The sequence below is a fragment of the Anthonomus grandis genome, chromosome 10 (assembly GCF_022605725.1).
Source record: "Anthonomus grandis grandis chromosome 10, icAntGran1.3, whole genome shotgun sequence".
NCBI lineage: Eukaryota > Metazoa > Arthropoda > Insecta > Coleoptera > Curculionidae > Anthonomus > Anthonomus grandis.
The window spans coordinates 16,601,257-16,613,556 of NC_065555.1; the positions used below are offsets into that span (position 1 = coordinate 16,601,257).

The following is a 12,300-nucleotide window of genomic DNA, read 5'->3' on the forward strand; positions in this document are numbered from 1 at the left end:
ATTTTAAAAAATCAGGAAAAATAAATACGTCAGTTTAGTGGTACCGTTACTCGTCTTTAAAAAAGGAAAATGTACGGAACTAGGGTACCGTGCGGTGATCCTAAACTTACCAAATTAGATATTGTAATATATAAGTTCCAGATTTTATTGCACAAAGTGTTTTAAGGGCAAAGGTAATGAAAAATCTTAAAAAATTGTTCTAAAATCGACTTTTATTTTACAACGCCCGACACATCTTCGACCATTCTTTTCTCCTGCTTGACTTTGACATTGACATTGACATTTCTAGTTTGACACTCTTTTTTGACACATTTTAATTGCGACGTTGCCACATTGTTTGGGCAACATCGCCTATTCCTCACGTAACCCCGCATATATAACACTCCCGCATATTTTTTTAGGTTATCCAAGTTGGTTATCAAAAAATTTTCTAGATTTCCATCATAATTTTTGACTTTGAGTGACTTCGGTCGTATTGAAATGAGATTCTGATTATTAAACACCGAAAATCCACAATGAGTTTCCTGAAGCTTGCCCGAAACCCTAGATTAGCGAATACGACGAAGAACGTCGTGCGTTTGGCCAGCGATGTCTCTTTAAAAGAAACTTTACCGAAATCAGGACGGGGCAAAACCCTAGATGTTCTACCGTTAAATCGTGCGAAAAGTTCCGTTTTTCATAGTAGCAGGTCTAGGTTTTTAAACAGGGAAGTGTTTAATAGTAGGTCACTCACTTCGGTGAGATATTTTAGTACAAAAAATGATGGGACCGATGATATGCCTCCCGAGGAAGAACCTTACAATCCCCAATTACCTGCCACTGTTGCTGTACCAGAGGTAAGAAATAGTCAAATAAAAGTCCTTTTCTGACCCTTTCAGTTTAATCACATAGAAATGTATAATCATATTGTTGGGGAAGTGCAATGTTTAGATAGTCCTTTAGATGGACTTTGATTTTTTTATGTGGTACACTTATTAGTTTATATTTGACCTTGCAATATAATAAAATTTTACCTATATAATGAAATTTTGAGTCAAGGTACACAATTTTTTATTGACTTGGATTGTAATGATTTGTATAAATGTCCTACTAATGAAAAGTTGACACACAACTACATTACAATTAAAACACACATACTAATATACATTAAAATAAAGCAACCATTAATTATTTATTTATATATCAAAATATACATTGTAAGTACCAACTAACATACTAATACATTTTTTTTTAAATAAATTTTATTGATTATATTTATTACTTAATTTTTTTAAATCTCAAATCAGTACTTTGGTGCCTCTGACCTCGAGAAAAATAAGCAATTTATACTGTGTTTATGTTGACTGTATGAAAGTTGTACTTAATTACTATAGTAATTAATATAGATATAATAATGGATATAGTATATATATATATATATATATATATATTTATTACATTTCCTAATAAAGAGTGGGTCTAAACTGAAGAATCTAATGTCAACTCAAAGGTTATTAAAACTTTTAGATGTAAGCTGTACAGGATTGTTCAGACCTATGTTGGTTTTGCTTTGTGGTAAATAGAAATCCTGAACTATGATTATATATTTCATTAACTGATTGTAAACTTGTATTTCATTTTTGCAAGCTTTTATAAATATATATGCATTGTATGAGTATAGTTGTTAGCTTTGGTACATTTAATTCCTGATATAAAACATTTGTTGGTGTAATATAATTACAATTAAATAAGATTTTTATAAATTTATTTTCTATTATTTGCATTTTATTGAATTTTGTCGGCAATTTCCCAAATAGGTAATAAATATCTCAAGTGTAATAAGAAAAACTGCTCTTTTTGTGTTTTATAAGGGATATAATTTTTGCACTTATTAATAGTAGGAATCATAGGATTGGTTCATTCATCCAAGATTAGACTTGAATATTTTAGAGAAGACACTAGGTATATAGAGAAAGATATCTACCTAAGGTCCTCATTAATAAGTTTCTTTAACTCTTCTTCAGATTCTCCTCTAAATACCCACAATGTTATGGACAAACTTATAATATTAATATTGGGCCTTAAGGTCCTAGTATGTAAATTCAGGACAACCAGCAAATTAAGCAGTGGTCCATGAACCAAACCTTGTGCTATGCCATTATTGTTACTTAAAGTTTCGCTATAAGTATCATCATTATATTATATTATATTATATTCAAAGTCAAAAAGTAGCTTTATTTGTAACTAACAAGATAATGTTGTGTACAAAGCCTTATCTTTTAATTCTTAATTTCTAATCTATCTTAATTTCTAAGTTAGTCAGCACACAAAGGAGATTCATTATTCTTTTACTTTTAAGTTGCATATAAAATAATAGAGGGTAAACTTTAAACATAAAAAACATTTGAACAAAATTACAAAAAAAGCATCATACTTGCATTCAAATCTATTAACTAATTGAGAGGGTCATTAAAATATTCCTTCAAGGAATAATATGATTTTGTTAATAATAGTTTACCATAATTCATTAACATATTATCTATATTATGTAACTATCCTCAAATATTATTCCATTGACTACCTAAATTAATATAATAGTCAAAATATGCAAACCTAATATAAAAATATGAAAGTTAGAAATTTAGTGAATAAACATCAGGCAACAAAAATTTCCAAAATCAACAAACTTACTCACATATAAAATTAAAATAAATAGGTTTAGGTTTAAGTAGGTGAGAAAAATTTAAACATTGTTAAAATATATAACATAACATTTTATATGCCTAAAAGTAGATACCTAAATGCTCAATTTTAGGGTTTAAGTAATCATCAACCTATTAAAATGCATTGCACAAGCAACTTTTTAACAGCAATTCTGAACCTCTTGTAATAATCAAGCTGCCTGATTTTGAAATTTCTTGCCATTGTAAATGACAGACAGACAGTCAAAGCTGAATGAGGAAATAGGATGAGTTGATGAGAACTTTGGGTATGGTTAGCATTGGGTGCAAAAATGATAGCATTTTATTTCCTGTACATATAACAGACTTTCCATTATGAAAATACATGCCAAAGTCAAAATCTCACCACTGACAAAATATGAATGCAGGGGGCTCTATAAGCCAGGTTATAAGATATAATGCACTGCTCTTTACTGTACTGACTGTTGTTAATATAAATTCCCAAAAATTTGGATCCATCAAAGTGTTTAATTTGAGTGTTCTCTATAGCAACATTTTCAATATTATCTCTATTGACATTACAAGCCATTCCATTAGCAGAAGTATATTATAAATTTTTTTGTGCATTCAGTGCTACAAATAATATAGTTAATAAACTTTATAAGCAACAAAGACATTAAAGTAAGTCCTGTTTCTCGAGTAGAGGTCTAACTATGATTTAACTATGACATGCTTCTTGATGCTAAAAAGTAATGTTTCTTTTTCTTAAGCTAACTTGCAAATTTTATTCGCCTTTTTGAAGTCATTCACCTTATCAAATGCTTTGCTTAAGTTTGTATAAAAGGCATGTATTTCAGCACCACTATTTAATGGTTTTCTACCCTTTCATCTCCCAGGAGCCCAAATTCAATAATTTGTAATGAGTAGAAGAGTTGTATGATGTTATTTGAATAGAGATTGACTGCATTTCTTGTAAATAAGGGCTGTAAAGTTTCATTGGTCAAAGCCAAAGTCAAAGTCAAAATATGCTTTATTCTCTGAAGAATACAACATTTTTATAGACAAAGCTTTTCCATATTAAATTATAATAATCTACTACATAAAATAACATTTCTAAATATAACAGATATAATAAAATTACAATACAGCTAAATATTCTCCAATAAATAATCATCAACACTATAATAGGCTCCGCTGAGTAATATTTTCCTCTGAGTAAAGCAGATACCATACCTTAAGTGGAAATCAATTAAGGCAAAATAAGCACTTTTTGATATTTGTTTATTAAGTTGACTAGCAATAGTTCTAATTGCAAAGTAACCAGAAGCAAGTTTTAGCAATAATTGCTCTATATGTCTATTGAACTTTAATTTGTCATCTATTATTAGACCCAGAAACTTGTGCTTAATTTGTGCTTAAAATAGGCTCTGTGTTCAAAAGCACATTCAGCACATTCTCTAGTCTACACTTAAAATTTAAAACATTTGTTTTAGTGATGTTTTCGTAAAAGACAAATAATTGAGGAGCAGACTTGCAAAATGCAGTTTGTCCAAAATTGTAAATTTTCAGGAAACATCAAAAACTGGTGCTATGAATCGGTCTTAATTACCGAGTTAGGACTTTTACCAAAAAATTAGGAAAATTTAGGATAAGTAAATACTAGAATGGCAGACTAGAAGAAGCAAAAGTAACTGGTATTTTAGAAAAATATATCGACAAAATGCTATTTGCATGTTGGAATTTTGCATTTGGAAAAACTTTTTGGGCAAAATTACCACCAAAAAATTAAGAAACATTTTCTTTAAGCCGTATTTTCATTTTTTAACAAACTCATATGAAATTAATATCTTCCGTATCGTTACAGTCACAGTCCTCACTTTCTTCAACATTGGTTTCAACCTCACACTGGCCTTCTAAAGTTGGAACTAACCATTCCAATTCTGGATCCTGATTACAGTTTTGTCCAGATAATGATGCCAATAATTTTTTTTAACTATCTACTTTTTTTCCCTTTATTTTATGACCCAAACCTAATTCCTGTAATTCTATTTGATAGAATCTTGCTCGTGGTTTTAGGAGTGATTTAAACTTTTTTATCTCATCTGAATTGCAATATAGTAACTCAGTTTTCAGGAAAATATTATGGGTGGAACTTTTTTTCTTTAACAAAAGTCTTCGACAAGAATGAATGCCAGTCACTTTTTTCAGATGCAGCAAAAGTTTTTTTATGTCAAGTAAATGCCAGTCAGTTCCAAGTTTTTGTACACCACCCACTTTGGTGTAGATATCCCAATATTGATCTGGAGTTTTTATAATACTATGAGACCTTAAGCTTTTTTCAATGCGTCCAAAGATACGATCGCCGCGAAGATAAGAGTAACCTCTAATTGGAAATATAATTTCTATGTCCCTAATCTGCTCACATGAAAACGTTTGAAGCCAAAACATTAAAGCATGCACAACATTATTATTTTTATTTTGTCCTCCACACCCATCTGCAAAAAAACGGATTTTCGTCGCATTGTCTGGAAAGGTAAGTTTTTTAAAAAAATCGATAAGAGCGGAAAATATCTCAGGCACCCCTCTACCTGCTTGGTGCTCCATCCACGTATAGAATACTGGGTCTTCACAATTAAGTTTGGTAATGCAAAAAAAGTATATTGACAGCTGTTGGGCGTAAAATGCCTCCTGAATAGGGACCTTGGGTAATACCTGAACTTGTTGCAGATCAAAGCAATATGAAATGGTATTGGGATCTTCAACTTTTATTAATTTATGAAATTGTGATGCACGGAATTTATGCACTTTTAGTTAAGTAGATAACTTTTGTTTTTGTGTAGCAATTTGAGACATACCAATTTTGGTTTGTGTTCTAACGCAGTATCTACAGACATCAGTAGCGGGACTACCGAATCCTATATTAAACTATTTACTAAACACCCGGCTGAATTTACTTTCAGATTGTTTGTTACTTTTTTGTTATATAATTGCCAAAGTATAGAAATGTTGTATTGTAGAAATGATGATACATAAATCCGTCGAGACTTTTTTCTTCCATAGTGGCTTTCCTTTCCTTGTAACTGACTTATAAAAGATCTTACAGTATTCAGTTTATCCACAAACTTAAAAGTGCGTCTATGCCCTCCCCTTTTTTCTGTTAAAACTGTTTCCCACTTTGCACTTTCCTGCAAATGGTATTCACCCTCCTCTGACCAACATTGTAAACAGCCATTATAAACTTCTGACAAACCTGCATTTTTTGTTGCTTAACGAAAACCTAAAAAAAAATTGGTGAAACATTCAAACTAAAAAAATATTTAATTTTAATAGGTAAAAAAAAATTCAAATCCATATTTTTTTAAATAAAAATAAATGTATATAACAGCGTGGGGATTTGAGAACTTTTAGTTTAACTTACGCAATATTTTACTGCAAAAGAGTGAGGTTTTCCATCAGCCTTGCGACACCTTTTTCGTTTAGGTATATCTAAAGTAATATAACTGGCTAAAATTCCATCTTGAACGGTTTTATTGGATTTTCTATAAAAAACTTCTTGAAGTTTAATTACATCTTCTGGACTCACTTGCTGACATTTTAAATTTGAATTATTTTTATGGTTGCCAGCTATATCAAATTGCTCTAAATCGGGATCATGGTTTGAATACCTTAAAATAGTATAAAGTCGTAACAAAAAGAAATAAGTATTAAAAAATAAATTCATACCTCACTTGTTTTTTTTTCTTTCCCTAGTTGTTAAATTAATTTGTCGCTTTCGGCTACCCCGGTCACTATCACCAACAATGTGCTCACCATCTACAGACTCCATTGTGATTTAAACTTCACGAAAAAGTTATGAAACAAACACAAAATACTTGTACATAAACTAAAACCACACCAACAGAAATTAGGTTATGAAACAAACATGTTTACATCTGTTCCAAACGCGATTTGTTTGTCTTGTGGACAAAATACTTTTTGTTGGTCTAAAAGGTGATGGACTAAATGCATTTTGCAACTCTGCTCCTCAATTACAGTCACACCAAGTCATGATTCTGCATAAGTCCTCATGCATTTTCTTGAGTAAAAATGAGCATCTGTATCATGCTATAGCAATGTGGTATCATCACCAACGTAAAGAAGAAAAAGAAGTGGACTCAAAAGAGATTCTTATGGTACCCCTGCTGAAATTGTCAACTGATCAGATATGGAACCCTTAAAGATAACTGACTGTTTTTTTCTGACAGATATGACCAAAACCATTGTAGCATACTCCCTCTAAAACTATATACTTCAAGCTTCCGCAACAACAACTCATGCGACACAGTCAAAGACCTTATATATCACAAAAAACGACTGCCGCTGCTTCTCCTTCATTAAGTCCCAAATAGAGTCTTTCCAACAAGTGAAATACTGCATCACTGGTATTTCTTGAAGCTTGAAAGCCAAACAAGAACCATAATAGCTCTCTTTAGAAGAGTAAGAAAGTTACCGGAAAGCCAAGAAAGAATCATTAATACAATTGGACAGTGATGTCAGTGCCAAGATGGGAAGATTTAAAAACACTTTAATAGAAATACCATCCCAGCCAGAAGAATTTGTATTTTTTATTTCACACAGACGCAGACATATATTCTGTAAATATGCCAAAGGATTTATTGTAGAAGCTGGAATAGTTTTAGCAAGATCAGCTGCAACTGAACAATAAAATAAATTAGTGATATTTGCATTCAATTGCGAGCTGTTTGTGTTAGAATATTTTTTTACTTCTTAGGGAATAAACAATTTTCCAAGATTTCTTTTGCTTGTTGGGAGCATTTTTCATCCTACTTTCATAATAATTAAATTTTCGCCCTGCGGTAAGTACTTCGGTATTTATTAAAATAATTCATAAAATAATTATTATAAACTGCAAACATCTCATATTTCTACCAGCTATCCGTCGATCTTTGATGATCCAAGTTTGTTTTTGAGTAGATCTTAAAGTTATTATCGGAAATACTCTTTCAAAGACGTTCATAAGAAGACTATGAAAGCCGATCAATTAATCATCTCCCCTGCAGATACTCCAATCAAGATCCTGGCATGCATTGGAAAGCTTAGTAAATTATGCCTGAGGTACAGTCGACCACGTCTCCTGCGTTTATTGCATATTTCCTGCTTGATGTAAAATTCAGAATAAATTGCTTCATGATCTGATAACCCAGCATCTATTACTAATAGGTACCTTATTTATTTATTTCATTTAATGCACTTAACAGATCTATCATAGAATAAAACCTATTACTGAGTACAAACATCCCTAAATATAAACTTAAACCTAACTTTAACCAAAAGGAAAAACAGGAGAAGACAAAAACTTCTTATAATCATCACTAAAGATGTCAACATTATTTTGAATTTGATGACGTTATCTACAAATATTATGAAGGGATGACCCTAGTTGACGGTTGTTGTTAGCAATATCAGGTATATAAAAAGTATCCTAATTTCTGATATAACTAGGGATATTAAAAGGTAATTTAGATAAAAATGCAGAGTCAGTTAAATCAGTAAAATAAAGTTCATCTTTATTTCAAAAATCCCTAGAAATCCCAGTGAAGTAAACAGGACCCTTCGCCTATTATTTTGCTTTGCATAATGGTACTTCACCCTGGAGAAATATATGGTAATCTTGGCCATTTATAGTTTTATCTAAATATATCAGGGAAGAAATGACCTTAAGCTTCCCCAAGATATTCATATCGTATCTGCGCAAAAAAAAAAAAATGAGGAGATGAAATAGTAAAAAATGCCTGTTTCTTTAAAATTCTACATATATTCCATTTTTCATTTCGAGTTCCATTTTCTTCTGGATTCTTTCAAGCTGATGTTATAACACTCATAATAAGGATACCAAATGACATTTGCATATTCTAAGACTCTTTTTACAAAGGAAAAAGTTACGTCATCCAATAAGGGTTTTGAATTGCCTACTATTTCGCACAATAAAACCGTACATCTTAAAAGCTCTATTTGCTATGAGCATTAAATGTTAATTTGGCATCCCATAATATCACTCCTAGATCTTTAATTTTTGAGACACATGACAATATGCTTTTTGCATAAAGTAGGGATAAGTTATTGGAAATAGCTTTCTGGTTTATATTCTTTCTGGTAAGAACAAAACATTTGCTAATATTGAAATAACACATAATATTAAATTAATACATACATTCCGGGTATGTAAAAATGGTTATTATTAAATAATTGAATATGGTGTCAAGGTGCCCAGTTGTAATTGAGGAGTAGGTAGAATCTGACCGTTTGTAATAAGGTTTCATTTTAGAGTTCATAACATAGCTGCTCTCCATTCTATCTAAATTATGATAACAGTAAATGATATATAATGCATATTATAGAAATCTACTTTTTAATACTTGTGTGGCTTCCCGGAAGACAAAATATATAAAATCTGAAACATTGGCAAGTTACTTGGATTTTGGTTACCAATACTCACAATTGTAATTAGTATTCAGTTTAGGATACATGTTATCTTTTGTGATCCTGTTTTGTTAAATTGGTTGCTACCACTTAAATTTCAGATATTTATTTGTTTCAGGTTTGGCCTCATGTACCAGTTATCGCAATCAGCCGAAACATAGTATTCCCAAGGTTTATTAAGCTCATCGAACTTACAAATCCACAGCTTATTGAACTGATCAGGAGAAAAGTTAAACTGAACCAACCCTACTGTGGCATCTTTTTGAAAAAGAGCGAAGAGAATGAATCTGAGGTACTCAATCACACAAGAACTGATAACAAGACTCATTTGATAATCACTTATTTATTATTATAGGTGGTTAATAATATTGATGACGTCTACAAAGTCGGAGTTTTCGCACAAATACATGAAATGCAGGATTTGGGCGACAGACTGCGTCTTGTCGTTATGGCCCATAGGAGAATTAAAATAACTGGGCAGATTTTTGATTCTGTAGCTGAAGAAGCAAAGGGTAAGAAATTTAGTCAGTAAGATTCATTTAAAGTTTTTTCTCAGTTGTGTATAATCAGGTGTAAGTGAAGTAAACATTATAGAATCAGGAAGCTGTGAAATGCATTAAGATTCTTGCTAAAAAAAATCATTAGATCGTTCCAATTTCCACAAAAATAACTGGAAATATCTGTAGCTTTCTCTCGTAGAGGCAACGCCGGTCAAATCAATGAAAATTCACTTTCCCGCATTCGATACAACCATTAACGTCCCGAACATTTCAGAAGACGACGCGAGAGGGCGCAGGAAAAACCGCATTAACCGAATCAAGAAGTCTCAGCCGGAAATTCGCAGTGTGGATGATAGCGAAAAAACCGAAACCGAGAAAATTGCCAAGGAAACTGGCGAGGTACCAAAGGAAAAATTACCGGGGCCTGAACCCCTTTTGATGGCCGAGGTGGAGAACGTCGTTCATAATAAGTTTAGACAGACTGAAGAGGTTAAGGCATTAACTCAAGAAGTTATCAAAACTATCAGGGATATTATTAGCTTAAATCCTTTGTACCGGTAAGTTTTGTCTAAGTATAAGTCGAGGAAATGGGGAGTTTCGGGTCCGAATGTTTTTAAATGGGCCATATAAATCAGGCCTTTGAAAATAGTAAAAAATGAAGAAAGGAATAAAATATAACAAAAATTAAGGGAAAACAATGTACGGGCGATGTAAGGTCGGGAAGTTAAAGGGCGTGAGGTTTTTAAGGGTAAAAAACGGTTTATCTTGATTTTCGCAAAAACTACTTTCGCAAGTCCTGTGGAAAAAACTTAAATGGCAAAGTTTTAGGTAATAAAACGATTTACAGCTTTTAATTTACACATTTTTCACGTAACTTCAAAATTTATGTGAAAAATTCAAATAACCAAGTTTTTGGTTTTTTATTTTTAATATTTGAAATTTGTTAAAAATTTGTATGTCCTAAACACGTCGTAATTTTTTTATATAAACTATTAATTTACCCTATTTTGACGTAAAATCAAAACAGCAACTTTAAATCGAAAATTCTCCCGTCAAAATATCTGCTTTTTAAAAAAAGTCGGTGAGCTTTTTGTTCATTCAAATCTGTACTTAAAAATATACATTATCTGTAAAAAAATATACATTACTATGGTAAATTTTCTCAGAATGCAAAAGAAACGAAAAAAACTCGATTCCAAAATTGTTATTTTAATCATTATGTACAGTTTGAGCTATTTATGAAAATTTACATTGTAATTTCTCGAAAAACGAAGATTCCAATTACATTGATTAAAAAAAATTAAAAATCCATAAAACATGATAATTGCAAAAAGCATGCGAAAATTTTTGTTTTTCTTAAGATTTAAGATTCAAAGAGGGTATCATCCAAAAATGTGGCTGCTGCAATTTTTTTCAGTAAAAAAATTGACTAGTAAATTTCTAATGATATATATGTTATAGGACATATTTTAATATACAAATATACATGTACATTAATTTTGTTAAACAAGTTTGAATCTTCTTCAGAAGATGCTAATATCGTTAGCGAAAGACGTGTCGAGAGTAAAATAAAAAGTTTTGGTGAGTAGTAAGACTGTTGGTTTTTTGAAGGTGGTAGACAATGGTACAGTGAAAACATCTTGTCAGACTTGCATTGTCTTATTTATTTAATGTAACACAGCGTTTCGGTTGGTAAGTATCTCCAACCGTTATCAAGTGTAAACTGACAGCAAACTACTATTCTATAGGCTTATATACTAGATGTGTGCAGCGATGTGGAAGGGGAGGGGAGGGAAAGTTATCCGTGAAAAGAGTTGGGGGGGGGGGGAGGACACGCGTCTCTCTAGATCCTACACTGTCCTGAGAGTAGAGGCTTCCAGATGTTGGGTATATCGACGCTTGGCTGGCTAAAGATCCTCTGATGCTGTGAAATGAAAGCTGCCTCTACGAACTTCCTCTTCCGCCAGTGCTGTTCCTTGTGCAGAATCTTGGCTTCTGACCAATGGATATTGTGTCCATTATGCCACGCGTGCTCTGCTATTCCGGATTTGGAAACCTCTCCTCTTTGGGTCCAGCTGCGATGTTCCTTCGCTCTGATTTCTAGGGGGCGCTTCGTTTCTTCTATGTATGAGTCACCGCACTCACATGGGATCCGGTAGACGCAATTTTTGGTATCCACCATGCCATCTGGTTTGGTCTTTGATACCACGCTTCTGATAGTGGTGCTAGATCTAAAGGCAGTTCTAATATTGTACTTGCTGGCAATGCGTCGGATTTGTTCCGATGTACCCCTAATGTAAGGTATGGGTAGAAGTCTGGTTGTCGTGGTGGCCTCGTCTCTGATTTGATTTGGACGCGTCCTTTGGATGGTCCTACTTATTAGCTTTTTTGGATATCCATTCTGTTGTAGGTCTTTGTAGATGGTATCCACTTCAGTCTTAAGATCCTCGTCGTTTCTACAGATGGTTCGAGCTCTATTGTAGAGGGATCTTATGATGCCTACTTTGGTGGTGCAGGATGGTTGGACTCATAGTGCAGATACTGGCCCGTGTGTGTTGGTTTTCTATAAACTGAAGTTCGTAGATTTCCGCCGACCTTTTTAACGAGGACATCTAGGAAAGGTAGAGCTGAGTCCTTTTCTGTCTCCATCGTGAACTTGA

General features: G+C 32.5%; 2 protein-coding genes across 14 annotated transcripts in view; one reads left to right on the forward strand and one right to left on the reverse strand.

Annotated features, from left to right (window-relative positions):
- Nucleotides 1-278, reverse strand: part of LOC126741639 (cytoplasmic dynein 1 intermediate chain) — a 90,333-nt gene extending 90,055 nt beyond the window's left edge. For all 12 annotated transcript variants that reach the window (XM_050448164.1, XM_050448162.1, XM_050448160.1 and 9 more), the window contains exon 1: nt 111-278. The gene's annotated coding sequence lies outside the window, so the exon portion shown is untranslated. The remainder of the gene's footprint in view (nt 1-110) is intronic.
- A 118-nt stretch (nt 279-396) lies between these two features.
- The window catches only part of LOC126741638 (lon protease homolog, mitochondrial), a 60,003-nt gene continuing 48,099 nt past the window's right edge, over nt 397-12,300 (forward strand). The window contains exons 1-4 of one of the 2 annotated variants that reach the window (XM_050448151.1): nt 397-836; nt 9,259-9,432; nt 9,496-9,652; nt 9,840-10,197. In XM_050448151.1, coding sequence (XP_050304108.1) covers nt 516-836; nt 9,259-9,432; nt 9,496-9,652; nt 9,840-10,197 — 1,010 coding nt within the window. In that variant the 5' untranslated portion in view covers nt 397-515. The remainder of the gene's footprint in view (nt 837-9,258; nt 9,433-9,495; nt 9,653-9,839; nt 10,198-12,300) is intronic. The other variant, XM_050448152.1, reaches the window with a different exon arrangement.